Source organism: Pipra filicauda, unplaced genomic scaffold (assembly GCF_003945595.2).
Source record: "Pipra filicauda isolate LSUMZ 115617 unplaced genomic scaffold, ASM394559v2 scaffold104_size2351352_pilon, whole genome shotgun sequence".
NCBI lineage: Eukaryota > Metazoa > Chordata > Aves > Passeriformes > Pipridae > Pipra > Pipra filicauda.
Window position 1 is genome coordinate 1,049,530 of NW_024103485.1, and position 14,727 is coordinate 1,064,256.

The 14,727-nt window shown below is 42.9% G+C and overlaps 1 protein-coding gene across 4 annotated transcripts in view; it reads right to left on the reverse strand.

Moving 5' to 3' along the window:
• The window catches only part of LMO3 (LIM domain only 3), a 57,735-nt gene extending 43,866 nt beyond the window's left edge, over positions 1-13,869 (reverse strand). The window contains exons 1-3 of one of the 4 annotated variants that reach the window (XM_027747479.2): positions 13,678-13,869; positions 13,395-13,460; positions 5,618-5,831 (exon numbers count right to left, since the gene is read on the reverse strand). In XM_027747479.2, coding sequence (XP_027603280.1) covers positions 5,618-5,823 — 206 coding nt within the window. In that variant the 5' untranslated portion in view covers positions 5,824-5,831; positions 13,395-13,460; positions 13,678-13,869. Of the gene's footprint in view, positions 1-5,617; positions 5,832-12,300; positions 12,544-13,394 lie in introns of those variants that run through there. The other 3 variants (XM_027747480.2, XM_027747477.2, XM_027747476.2) reach the window with 3 other exon arrangements.
• Positions 13,870-14,727: the final 858 nt, after the last annotated feature.

Sequence of the window (14,727 nt, forward strand, 5' to 3'; positions counted from 1 at the left end):
ACTGAAGAGCATCAAACTTGAGTACACACATTTCACAGCATTTCAACATGACTTAAACACCAATTTTAACAGCTTAATTGAATGTTTCTTATTAAAAGCTATCACAGATAAACTAAAATAAGAACAAGCCAGACTAGCCAGAGTGTAACTAAATCAAAAGCATTACTCTTTGCAAGTTGGGTGGATTAACTGTGCGTACGTGCATCACTCTCCTCATCCTTTCAACAGCTGTTATGGTGTTTGGAGGTTTTCAAAACCTTTGGCAATTAGTGGAAGAAAGTATTCTTGCCTTTTTTTTTCTGCCCCCCAAGACATACTAAGTGATACAATTTATGTAAATTTAGAAGAATGTTCATCGCACACAGCAAAATTAGAACAAATAAATTGCTGCACCTACTTTTTTTTATATATATATATATTTTAAAATATTTGTGGGGCATATTCCTGCAAACTAGATGTCCCTTGAATACTTCAAGGCACTGCAACAAGGATATTAGTGTATTAACAAGGGTTCAGTTCTAAAAAGCTTTAGGGAAGAAAGTGGAGCTCTCAAGCCTCACTTCCATAAATACCTCAATATTCCTGAAAACTTTGAGTGCTTAAATCTTTAAAGGTTTACCCTTGTTTAATCAAATTGGGGAAGAAGCATACTGAGGTGGCATTTTGAAAACACTATGTAACCCACTACCTATGAAAATATCCATATAGAGTATTTATATGTACATGTAAGAAATATGATATCTTAGGTGTTTACAACACTTTCCGTGATACGAGAGAGGAATGGGATCTGCTAATCAGCACCAGGCCTCAAGATATTTTAAGTCTCTCCAAGTACTCTTACACGATAATTTTTTAAATAATAATTGTCTCTAGAAAGCAAGCAGTTGTACAGGAAAAAGCTGTGTCCTAAACTCTACTCTTTTCAGTCTAGCCTTTCAAAAGCTAAATATTTTACGGAGGCGGCATCTTTATAACGCTTATGGTCGAACGCTTTACTTTCTGGAGTCATGTCTCATCATTCACAAAATCTCATTCAATATCCAGTTTTAAAAACTTGGCTTTTCTAAGGTTTTTCAAGCATTCCCATCAGTGAGTAGGGAAGAGAAAAAAAAGCAAACCACAACAACCAACATGATCTGTCCCTTCTTTCAGGAATGCTAATGTCCTCATTTTTATAGTTGTTCAACTGTACTTTTAAAGTCTGAAATATTTACAAACAAAATCAATACCAAGGTTGGGGGGGGAGAGGGGCAACCTTTTGTGTCATCATATTCCCCATCCTCAATAAGGGTCTAGATGTGTTTAAGGGCAAAAATTCCACCCCAATATATTAGTTTTGTTAATCCTTTGCCTATGATCTTGCGTGCCTGGCTAGGGAAATTATGCAAAAAGTAATAAAAGTTCTAATTCAATTTCCATGTTGAGAGAGGGATTTGGAAAAAAAAATAAAAAAATCAGAAGCCATATTCTTTGTGTTTACTAAGAGATATGCACTCCAACATTTAGTGTCATGGAGCTGGAGTTAAAACCAGAAACGGCGGAGATAATTTAGCTGCATGAATGCCTGCTCTTCAGTAAAATGCTGCCAAAATTAAATAGGAATGAAACAGCACTTTGTAGTCATTGGTCGCTCAGCGGGGTTTGCGTAGTTAAAAACCTAAGTGAAAAGGGTGATTGACCTACATTGCAACTAGCTTAGCACAGCTGTACTTTCATATTTTTGCTGCATCCGAGGAAGCTCATTATTTAATACAACCGAGTTACGTGTAATTGTCGGGCTTTCATTTTACACTTCCAGGGGCCAGATATTAATCTCGAACGTGCAGCAGGCACTGCCGTGCGTCTGGAGACATCCACAGCCGCCCATGTGCGGGCGAGGCTGAGAGACAGGATTTGCACGCGGACGCACCTGAAATTAGGAGGCTGCCCAGGGGTAGGAGGACCTCCACAAATATGCAGAAATCAAACGAGCAGATGGAACAGAGAGCAAATCCCTTGGCACCCCAAAGGCAAACGCTCCACTGTTTCCCTATTGTTTTGAGCAGGAGCAGCCCCAGAATGCGCAACCAAAGCACATTTCACACAACTCATACCTGCGGTTTAAATAAGTAATAACATTCCAGTTAACAACCAGTTTGACATGTTAACAGCCCAAGGGCTGTTAACATAATGACTGGTCATTAATGGCAGTAATGACAGATTTCAAAGGGAATATTGTGCTTGTAAATGGACACGCTGCCAGTCAGAAGAGAGGACTGAGCAGGATAGGCTGATACATTAAGATGTCACCATACAGCTCTGGAGGGAAAAAAGGGAGAAAAAAAAGTTCTTGCATATTTCACTTACTGTAAATGGACTTGAAATATTGGCGTAAACCTAAGTTCCTTAAATTAAGTCTTCACTTTCTAACCCAAGAGTGTATAAGCAGAAGACAGAAGCCTGCAGGGGAATTATACTCTGCATATCATTTTCACTGAGTGTGTTACTTCTAACATTGAGCCCTTTCTTTACTCAAGTCAGTTCTCATCCTCGTTAACAAAATGGAGTTCATTTCTGCTGCAGCCACCCTAATACCCTTGGTGTCCTACGCCACCACTGAAACCACTGGAGTGCCTCACATGAATCAGATTCCAGGGTAAAGCCTCTCACACCCAAAGCATCTTCCAAGCTCGTTACCTCATTAAAGATTCCTTCCATCCCCTCAATCCCTCCCAATCCAGAGAAAAAGATTTTAATATAGTATAATTAACTAATTTTACCAAAGGAGAGAGCTAAAGCAAAGCGAGTTTTGAAGTTCTGAAGATACGGAGTATTTATAAGAAGCTCAAAGTGGGTACCTCAGGGCTCAACTGCAGCACAAGTGCGTGCATCAGGGCTGAGGGAGGGTTTAGGTTTTTTGGCAGGCATCTCTAAATGAAAGATACTGGAAGTATCTTTGCAAGCAGGCAAAGACACAATCACACAGTTTATGAATTTAAACATGAATGTTAAAGCACCCAAATTGGCTACATTATTGCTTGTAGCATCTGTAGAATGGCTCTCTTATTGAAAGGCATAATGAACACTGAGAGACAAGTTAATAAGCAATTTTACTCTTTATAGTATTGTTCAAGCCCCATATCCTCTAGAGGGCACCACATAAATTAATAGGAAGCCAGAACTGTTTTATACGTAGCAAAGATTCCCTTTATGGTTAAAAAGAAAAAAACCAAAAAACTAAGAGGATAGTATGAAACCATAATCAAACCCTAATCTGATCATTAGTACAATGCAATTTGTTCCTTAAATTTATATCAAGTGTGCTGCTAAATGTGAAAGCTTATTTGACTACAAAGCTAAAGAAAATTTAACTAGTTTCTACATTAGCATTAAAAAGATCACTTTTATAGGTTCACTGCATAACTAAGTAGATAAGATGCAATGAGGCAAATGACTATCTGCAATTACCTTAAGTGCATCAGTTTGAAGTTTAGTGTAAATACCTAGTTTAAATCTATGCACTCAAAAGTATTACTAAAAAAAAAAAAAGCTTGTGACAAAAGAGCTTCATTAAGACTTGATAAATCAAGAGAAAACCCAGAAACATCTTAAAACTGATTACAGAATTTCTCATGTATCCTGGTTTCACTGGTACAAAATGAAAGGTGTTGTTTATGAAGAAATGACTGAAACACCAATCTTGAATGTGGTCATGACAGATAAAAAAATACAGTCTCCTTTTTCTGAATTGCTTAGCATGAATTTTAACAATCTATTAGCAAAATATTTACTCCTGTCAAACCTTCGAAGACCAGAGACCAACAGTGTGTATACGTGCATCTGTGTTGGGGAAATGCTTTGCTCATATCTCTACTACTAGAAAATTTTGGTTTTGATTTTAAACATTTGATTTTAAAACATTAGATCAGCTGCACTAGCACTTGGGAGATTCAGTAAGTTCAAAGTCTCCAGTAAATTTGGAACTCAGATCAAACACCCAGAGCAGAGTTTTCTCACTCCTGCAGGCGTTTGTTGTATAAGGATTCTTAAAATGAGTTTTAAAAATTGGGATGCTACTTCCCCCCTGCCCCAGAAAGCTGTTCCAACCCTGCTCTGTACACATTCACTTTAAGATCACAAGGGACCCAGGTTCACATATAACAATTCCCTTCTGTTCCAAACAGTTTTTAGAAGTGGGGTTTTATTACGTACTACTTTGGCAGCTTTAACACAATGGCCTTAAGATGCAGACTCTACACTAAATTCTCTGCACTCTTTCGTGGGTTCAGTTCAGAGCTTTAAGAGGTAGCAGAGTACTTTTACCACTAAGCAATCTAAGCCCATGCCTGAAGAAGATGATCTGCCTTGCAGCCCCAGCTCAACAAATGCACAGTACGTTTGTGAAGGTTTTTGTTCCACTCTAGACAAAAAGAGATCGTTACCGTGGACAGCCAGAGTACCAACAGTTAATGCTTTAGTCTTGATTCCTGTTCCAACCTACCCATGCTGTAGAATTTGGGAACTGATCAGTGTGTGGGAACCTTCTATTTGGCACCTGTACTTAAGCTGAACTTGTAAGTTAACACGTTCAAAAAGAATTTTAATTTTTCCCCAATGTATTACTGACTTCAACGTCCCTTTAAAAGGAAAAGGTTTCTCTAAAGGGGCAGGGGAAATATTCCCAGAAGTTCACCTTAGCCTGGAGCAGCTAGTCTCATTAGTCCCCCTCTACAGGGAATGGAGGAAAGGTACTACTATGGGAAATAGGTGCTCAGAATCACCCCAGAGGAGCCTTTTCTCTCTATTTACTGTTAAGAGCCCAGGGAGACTAAACTTGCTGATTAAACTTGGCTCCTGCAAAGTAGCCCTATTTATTGATATGTGCTCTGCAGATAAACTAGCCTGGTGCTGATCATCAGTACTTTGCTAGGAGTTATTCCTCAGATACTTTTGAGGATGTGGCTCCACAAGCAAACAAGGCGACAGAAAATCAGGTGACAATTTGCTGCCTTTAACAAGTGGCAACAGGTCAGCCAGCATCCCACCCAGGACATGAAGTTAAGTTAAATGAGCAGAGTGGATTGGAGCTTACTAGACACATGATTTTTAAGCACAGGGAAGATAGCTGGTCATCTTGGTCCAGCTGCTAACAGCTGAAGGGCAACGTTCGAAAAAGTTTGAGAGCCACAAATGAAACCCCTTTGCAAACAAAGCGAAGACAGGTGAAACACTCCTCACTGACAGAGTTCAAACCCTGCACTGAAGGTGGGTGAAAACCACGCATGTGGTTTCAGGTTGATATACCTGGCCACCACCATGCTGCCAGGAGGAAGAGACCACTGTCTCCCCAGGAGCACAGTGCTGTGGGAATCATGGAGGGATTTACTCTCTTCTGCATGAGAGCACAGGACACCAGTATTGGCATCAGAAACCTGGCAGCCTCTGGCACAACCTAGTTACATGTGCTTTCTGATTCAGATTTTAATTTTGTCTCCGTGTTTCAGTATTTGTTTCCTCATCCTCCACACATACTCCAGCCTTGCAGCCCTCGAGCGCCGCTTATGCAACACCAGCTACGTAGGAAGGACTGAACAGATTTTCCAAGTTTGCCGGCGAACGGAAGAAGGACGTGACCTACCTCAGATAGTCTCTGCGACAAAGGATAAGGTTGGCTTTGGTGTACAAGGTAGAGCCCACCTCCCCCAGGCGACAGTCACAGCAGGCACATTTCAGGCAGTCCTCATGCCAATATTTGTCCAGGGCCTTTAGAAGATATCGGTCTTTAATCTTACGGTTGCAGCCAGCACAACCTTTCGGCTTGGTGTCTGGCTGGACTGAGAGCATTTGTATACCTGAAACACAATAAGACAAGGGTGAAAATAGATATTCTCTGAAGAAGAAAAACTATTGCCCTTTTCTTCCTCCATCTCGCTGCTCCCCCTATGCCCCCTTCGTTTAAAAGGCAACAGCGTAGATAGGATAAAATAACATAGATAGTCCACAGCAAGCTGAAAACAATGCTAAGATAAATTTGAGAACAGAAACTTCCATTGCTCTAAGTTCCACAGCTTCTCTTTAACACCTCATTTACCTGGTCTCTTTGCTGAAAAGAAATAAGATTAAAAAAATTAAAATGAAATATTAAAAAAGTTCAGTTGAAAAGTCATCCACTTTCAGCCAAAGTATCCAATATGTAGCAACACAAAATTTAAATAAACAGCACATCTATGATAGCAAACACAGCTAAATCCACATATTTGGACTTATTTTCACTATCTTTATAAATACAATAGCACTCCAGATTCTAAAGAAGAAAAGACTGAAGCTTTTAGAGGCACAGGGACAGAGTTTCGGGGAGGTTTGACATAGAAACTTTGATGCTGGTGGGGGGATGTTTTATTTTTTTAAGATTTCAAGTCTTATTAGAAACATTAACGAAGTGATGAGATTTCCAGACACTTCAGTTGCAGCATTGCATTTACAACTTGCAGTGTAAATACCTTCTGAAAAATCTGATTTTAAATAACCTGCATGAAGTCGGAGAGTTTCTAGTTCGTCAAGAAAAAAAAAAATTAAAAACAATAACAATTAAAAAACCAGCAAAACCAAGCAAATAAAAAACCCCCAAAAATCCCCAAGCAAAAAACCCCACTATTCCACTTTCCAATCCCAATTTTAGCCAACAGCTGGTTTGGGACAGGGAGTACAGTAGTGTCCATTAAGTATATATACATCTTTTGATGTAACAGCAGAGAGCATTTAAAAAAAAATTCAAACACCCGAAACATTGTTCAATAGACAGAACTGGTAAAAGTGAAACACAGTTAGTTGAGCTGTGTTACTCAGAGCAACACAGCCAGCTTCTAGGGATCTATTCAAAAATCAATTGCCCTCAGTTTTACAGCAAATGGGGAGAGGTCACTGCCCCAAAGTGCTTACAGACTGGTCTTTCCCGGTTAGTTGCATGAACTCCCATCCCATTGCACTCAGAGCAATTCTCTGAAAGTTACTTCTTAGAATAAGCAAAATCATAGCCCTGTGGATATTTTATTGGACATAAAACAGGCACCTGAGAGAAGGGAAGAACCGACAAGCTGTTTAACTGTTAGGTTATCTCACTGTTTTAAAGCCAGAGACGTAACTTAAAAAAGATACTGTTCATTAGCATGTATCTGAATATTACAATCAGAATTTGTCAAGACTGGGGAACAAATGCTGTTGCCAACAAGCAAATCCTACTCTGTCATTCAGGGTATGGAACCCTGTTATCATGCAGAGACTGGGAAAAGTCAAATAAAGTCTCATAACAAAGAAAAGCAAATTCAAGAGCTCCTCATCAAGAATGCTCTACTACCTACTGTTAAGAAAGGTTTACAGTCCCAGCTCCTGTCAGCAGACCTTGGCTGGTGCTGTAACACACCACTACAGACAGGCAGGCTCAGGGACCTAGAACAGGAACAACTTGGGGTTTGGGTTTTGTTTTGTTTGCTTGCTTTTTTTAAAAGCTCTCTCAGGAAAAAAAAACAAAAAAACACGAAAGCCAGCGTAACCTTCGTGGCAATGGTAGAGTGTGCCTTTGTGGATATTAATGCTTCAAAGACAAGAGGCTAAATGCTGTGCCAGCTGAGGCATCCCAGGGATCTCCACACGGGCATGCACAGAACACATGAGAACCATGTGGACCGCAGCGACTCCAGAGCCTGTTAAGTGACTTTCCAGCGTTCCCAAGCTGAACTCCTAAGTTCCACCTGCAAAGCTGATCACTGAATTAAAACCAGTGATTCTTATTGCAACCTGCAAGCACAGCAGCCTCACTCCCCTCTTTGCAGTGCCATCTATTACACACCTTGGAGCGACACACAGATCTGTTGGATTCGCTGTTTGGTTGTGTCAGACAGTTCTGTGAATGGGAACCCAAAGCACCGTGGCAGTGCTGCTGCATAACATCTAAAGCTCGTGACAAAAGTGTAAGGTCTGTATTTTTCTATCCAGAAGCATAAAAATGGTCATTGCTGCCTTCCCACTACTCCCCAGCTGACGCTGCTGTCACAGCTCCTACACCACTTACAGACTCCCAAAATCTGTTTTTTCAGTCGCAAGGGGGAGGATGAGATCCAGCGACCTGCACAGGACTCCACTGAGAGTCTGTGGCAAATCTGGGAACGAATACACACATCTCCTCTTGAGAAAGCACCATGAAACAAAGGCTGAGCCTTTACTGTATTTTCAGCTGACAGCTGACTCCCCTTAATCCAGGGTACATACATAAAGCAACAAAATAACATGACTGCAAATGACTAAAAGCAATGAAAACATCAGAGATTTTTGGTAAGAAACCTATACCAGACTGTAAAGAGAAATCCTGCTGAAACTCTAATATCATCACCTGGTCAAAAAGCCTTAATCTGCAGGGTTGCTTATCACAGTAAGGTATATCCACAACAGCAGGCTTATCCCCAGTCCCTCTCTTTGGCCATGTAAAGGACAAATGCATAAAATCAGCCACAATTTGTATAAACTTCTTGGAACTCTGTAAAGAAGTTCAGAAGCATGAAGGGCTGTTCTAGGACTTTAATCTTTAGCTCGAGGGAAACCAGAATAAACTAGGAGTTAACACAGTTAAAGGCTTTAAAGAAAAAATCTTAATGTAAAAATTTTGTTGCCTGATAAGGAAGCGGGTTAGAGAGTGGAAGCTGACAGTCTCTGATCCAGGCTGATCTGTCCTGCACTGTCTGAAGGGAACAAGATGCCACAGAAACACAGCCAAACAAGTGAATATCTGAGCAGATTGCAGTAATCAAGCCTGATAATTCCCAAGGTATACGCTACAAACATGAGGTTATTGTATTACAAAGAAAACTGCAGCTTGCATATACCCTGCACAGCTTTTGAGATATTTGCTACATGAGGAAAGTAGACAGAGCCTTGTCATTCACGTTGGTCAGCCCAAATCTTTCTTGTAGAGACAAGTGGAAAGGGGCAGACACCCCATGGAACTAATGTTTGCAATCCTGCATGCCTGTTTTCCTGAGGCAGAGAGAGAAGGTGGTGCTGACATCCCACTGGTAGCATCTTCAGATTAGGGATTCAATCTGCAGCAGCTTTTGGAGGGAAGGAATGCTTTTCTCCTCTGATAGATATGATCTTTTTGCACTTTACTTGCAATGAAGCTGCTTCTATTTTAATAAAGTAAAAAAAAAAAATAAATCCCCGAACTACTGCTTCACCATAAAAAAAAGTTACTCTTTTTCTGAAGTGTAGAAAGGTTCTAAACAAAATGAAGTCATGAAGTGCTTGACATATCTCCAAATTTGCAAAAGTCCTTTTCTTCACATGCCCTGTTTAAATCACTTAATTTTGATAACAGAACATTTTATTACATTTTTTTCTGTACTGTATGAACACATCACCTCACAGACCATCTCTCTTCCCTTTAACATTCCCATAAGATCTCCAATGCAGTTGCACTTTTCAGATATGCACTCGTGTATTTTTAGCTCTCTCTTAATTTGGCAATAAGAATACCTGCAGCTTTCTGTCAGCCAGCTTTTCACAGGCTGCCATTTAAGTACTCATTTATTTCTTAGGACACAGGAAGGACCCTTTCAGAGGCTGACAGCACCCAAAAAACCACTGAAACTGCTCCCCGCAGAAATATCAGGTAGCAGTACACAGCACTGCTGCCTGTTTGCCCTCCTCTCCCCCTCCCTCAGGAAAGCAGAGCTTATGGAGCACTTTCAAGACATCATACTACACCCAGGCTGTAAAAAAAAAGAGAAACAAACAAAAAAGAAAATCAAACCCAGCTTTCCCTTCAGTTCTGCAGAGTCCTACCAATGCTCTGCATCACAGAGCAGATCTGTTCTCAGAACAGAGAAATTTCAGTGCCTAGTCTGCCACTGTCAAACAAACCCTTTTTATTTCACCCCAATATGCTTTCAAGGGCTTCCTCTATCCTTCCCTCCATCCCCTCTCTTCCTCCACCTCCAGTCCCCAAGATACTGCACATAAACTGCAGAGCTGTGTCAGGAATAAGACTTCTTCATCCCCATCCACCACCTTTAGGATTTCTGAAGGGAGAACTTAACAACCTGACTTGCAGGTTTTCAGGATTTCTTTCCATCTCTCCAAATGAGTTCGATGCAATGGACTCCCATCCCTGTTTATTATTATTACAGTATGTTGAAACACTGTCAATTGATTTGTAAGTATGATTTCATAATAAAGAGGAAAGGATAGGCTCCTGAAGAAAGGCAGAGAAACAAAAATCCGTTTCACTCAAATCATCACCATTCTCAGAAATGAAAGGGAGTGAAGATTTGACATAATGAACCGTATTTTGTTAGTGATTTAGAAGCATCTGTAAGCAGGATTAGTCCCTGATGGTGCCGAGTGTGGCACAAGACACACAGAACTCAGTTTCTGGTTTGAGGTACAGACGGGTTTTGGGAGGAAGAGTTAGATATCATTATGCACTGGATCACTTACAAACTTTTAAAGATCACTCTTCCCCCCTTTCTCAGGCATGCATGCAGTTCTACCAAAGACCGTAGTACATACAGCAAGAAAGGGAAAACTTGCCTCTATTTAGAAAAATAATAAAATCAGTTTGCAGCAAATTTAGTATTGCTGCATCAGTCTTTAGAAGACAGCAAACTGACAGAAAACATGCAGTCAAGGAGGGAGTTAGAGGGCTAGTGAAGATAAAAAGAATACTTTTCTGATGCTTTCCCACTTTGTAGCTTCATTCTACAAGCATTCAGAGCGCCAATAATTTAGGACAATACACACAGAGACTTAAAAGAAAAAAAGTAAAGGTTTCAGAAGCTAAGAAACATTTCAGAACTGGCATGTAGCACATCAGGAGTCGTAACTAGTTTTAGATTGGCATGTAAATTGTTCTGTGGAAAATTCTTATTGCCTCCGAGACCCTGCTATTCTGAGTTATTTGACAGTTTAAGGGAAATCATAATTAAAAAAAGAGACATAAATAATAGCCTGTGCAGTGTGGTGCACAGAAATAAGTGGAACCATTTCATTTAAACTCTGGTGAGCTTTTAATTGCCTGGATTGCATTGTGAACCAGCCTAACGGTTGATTGCCTCCATTATGCTCTCTTGTTCTGTGCCATTCATCCGCACAGTCTCAGCTTCTGTAGTTAACACAACAAAGTAACCGCAACTCCATAACACTCGGGTTTTTTTAAAAAAAATAAAAGTAAGGATTTTAGTACTTTGAATATAGTCTCTTCTGCATACTTTTCAGTTAATTTTCCATGATATATAACTAAACTTCCCCTCCTGCCCCTTCTTCTACAGAGGAATCTGCTTTTTGCTTTATTTTTTGATTTTTTTCTTTTTTTTTTTTTTTTTAATAAAGGACATGGATTGGGAAGGGGGAGATGGAAAAAAAAGAAAAGAAAGGGGAAGAGGTTAGGCAAAAAATAAAAATGGGAATGCAGTCCCACAGCTGGGAGCAGTGATACAGATTAAAAGAATTTGGCCAACATGGCTAGTCGATTGCCAAGAGACACCAAACAAAAGATTTCTCTTCTTCTTTCCCCTTCTCTTTTTGAAAGCTAGATTGGGCCTAAAAGCTTGTTTCTCTCTGTTCACTGGCCCAGAGCATCCCTGCAGGCTGTAGCCCCCTAAGGGACAACACGGCAAATAGATGTACCCAGATCTCAGGGACCGGAGCTGCTTAGCTATGTTCCTACCCCTGGCGTGTCCCCCCATCTCTCTCCCCCAGCCCACCCCCCCCTCCTCCTTTTTTTAGAGCAGTGGTGCTGGGAACCAATTTGATTCTCTTTTTCTCCAATGCAGCTGCAAGGCTCAGAGATACTGACATTTTTCCACTCTTATCAGTTTAATTACAGTTACCATGGCAGCAAAGTGCTAGTGCTTGGCAAAGGCCAACAAGAGATTTGCAAGACTGAGTTCAATTTTGATGCAGCTCACATGCAAAATAAAAAAAAATAAATAAGAAACATATACTCCACAACAAAGAACCCCTTTTTGGAGTTAGACGCTCAAGCCTTTTATGCCAATTCCTTCCCGAGCATCACAAGGATGGGGAGAGGGAGGTGTCGGGGAAAGCACGTCCCGATGTTTGTTGCACCGAGCAAAACGAATTGGTTTAAAGAGCGGTCCTACGGAGCTGTCCTAGGAAGAGGTATTTTGCGTCTCTTCAGAGCACACGCCGACACAGCCGCTCGCTACGGCAGCGCATTGAGGATGGAAAGGGAAGGAGGACCCCCCGCCTCCCCCCGGGAGCGCACCCGCTGCGCTCGCTGCGCGCCAGCGCCGGGGACCGCCGCCTTACCAAAACTTTTCTCCTTTTTCTGCATGAGTTGATTTACGGGCGCCTGGAGAGCTCCTTCTCATTGAAGCACCAAATCCCGGCAAAAGTAGCAAGTGCTTCCTCGGCTCGGGTCAAGTGAGCGGGAGCGCGGCGCGCCGCAGCGGGGGCGGGGGGCGGCGGGGATGGGGATGGGAATGGGAATAGGGCGGGGGGGGGGGCGGGGGGGACGGGGACGGCACACCCGGAGCCGCCGGCCCCGCACGGCGATGGCGAGCGACAAAGCCACATGCTCCCCTAACTCTGCCCGTAAGCCTATAATCCCAGCGGTCTCTTAGCTTTGTTGTAACAAATGGGTTTGATTAAACTGTCACATGCGGCGTTCGCATACCGTATCGCGCTCGGTGCGAAGGGAGAGCGGGGAGGGGGGGGGGGGAAGAGGGAAAAAAAAAAAAGAGGAATGCTCGCAGACAGAAGCGCTGCTTCATAACGCCAGCCTGACTGCCCTTCCCTCCCGCCGGTCCGGGAGGCGGAGGATGCGTGAGCACGGACCCCGCGGCCGGAGCGCGTCCCCACCGCCCCCGGCCCGCTCTGCGCCCCCCGGGGCTCCCCGCCCCGCTCCTGCCTCCTCTCTGCCCAAAGGGTTAACCCTGCACCGAACCAGTTGCAAATTAAACTGCTGTACGGGGAGGCTTGTGGATTAAAGCCGGGGAGTGGGAAATTAACCGACTCCCTTGATAATTGAGAGCACGTTTCGAGAAGCTCTGGAAGAAGCAAGAATAATAATAACAATAATAACGGGGAGGGGGGTGGTGGTGGGGCTGCAATTCATTGTTAACTTTGACTGCTATTCCTCGAGACATACAGTCGGATGGGTTTCGCTCAGCATCCTCCGCTTGCATGTATTTCATGTCTCATCATAAAAATAATGAAGCCTCACATGATTTAAACAAAACAGTCTCAGCAGAGCTGCAGCTTGAGTGAAAGTTGCAGTGCAGAGATGTGTGTGTGTATTGCAGCCCCGGCTTATGACTCAGAGAGAGAGGGAGAGAGAGAGAGTGATGCAGACACACATACACAAATGACCCAAAGCTTATGTACACAGTTGCCTCACTTACCTTCTCAATTAAGCGATACAGGGGAGGCAGTTCAATAAGCACAGTGGCTGCTTTGTAGCTCTTCTCCTTGGAAAAGGTCAAAAAGAAGCATTGTTTGGGGAAAAAAATAAAGAGGGGGTGGGAGAGATGGGGAGGGAGATCGCTATTCTTTAAGTTTAAAATAATGAGGTCCTCAAGGATCCGCCAAGTAATTGTGTTGACCGCATCCGAGCTACAGGTGTCCTCCTTTTAGTATCTTGCAGTCCAAGGCTGTCTGTCTCCGTCCTGGCTGAAGACAACTTACCTAAAGCAGCGTGTGAGGAGCCGAGTTGAATGAAGTCAGGGCTTTATCAGCTGCAAAATGCAATCCCTTACCAGCCAGACATAATACAGCAAAAGAAAAGGTCACTCAGTTATTACTGAGCCAGCAGAGCCCAGACAGCTCTTGTGGAAGACCACAGAGAAGCAGCTCCCTTCCGATTTAAGGCTATTTACCTCTCTCCCCCTCCACCCACCCACCCACCCTGCCTCTCCCCCCTCCCCCCTCCCAACTCCCCCTTTCTCTCTCTCTCCCTCTCTCTCTCCCTCTCGCTTTCTCTCTCGTTCTGCAGCTCGCTCAAGTACAGCCGCCCTCGGAAAGTGCAAAGCAGCCAGGAGACAGATTGGGCTTTGTTGGTAATTTCCCATGGTGAAAATTTACAAGCCTGCAAGTGCAGTCAGCAAAACCACATGCATATGCTAGACACAAACACCAGGGACACACACACACGAACACACAAGTGACCTCTACTGAAGCGGCTCAGGATCACCTTCCCACAGAGTGCTCCAGAAGCAGACCCGAGGAAACAGGGGAACGTCGCGCCCCCCCCCCCCATCACTCCTCCCAAAATACTTTGCTTAAACAAAACCATAAGTTGCCCACGCAAAAAAAAAAAAAAAAAAAAAAAAAAAAAAAAAAAAAAAGCAAGATGCATATCTCTCTATTAATGAGTGATGAGAAAAATCCCTGAAGGTGAAAACTTTGCCTCTCTCCGTGCTAGATCTGAGCTGCTCAGAAAGCAGTGGAAACTCCGGCGTGAAAGTTTCCCGCTCCTCGGCGCGGTCCCCAGCCCGGCCACCCCCCGGGCCCCGCTTGCCACATGTCACCCCCCTCACTGCACTATTGACGCTGAGTGCTGAAGGAAGCCAAGCAGTCTCCCCCCTACAGCATCCTCGTCCCAGGAGCTGAAGACAGATCCTTATTCTCTCTACCTAGTGCTGGAGGAGGGAAAAAACAATAGACACGGGGGTGTTATAGGTGTTGAACACCCTTGACCACGAGACAGACAGACATGCAAACACACAAGAGGTAGAG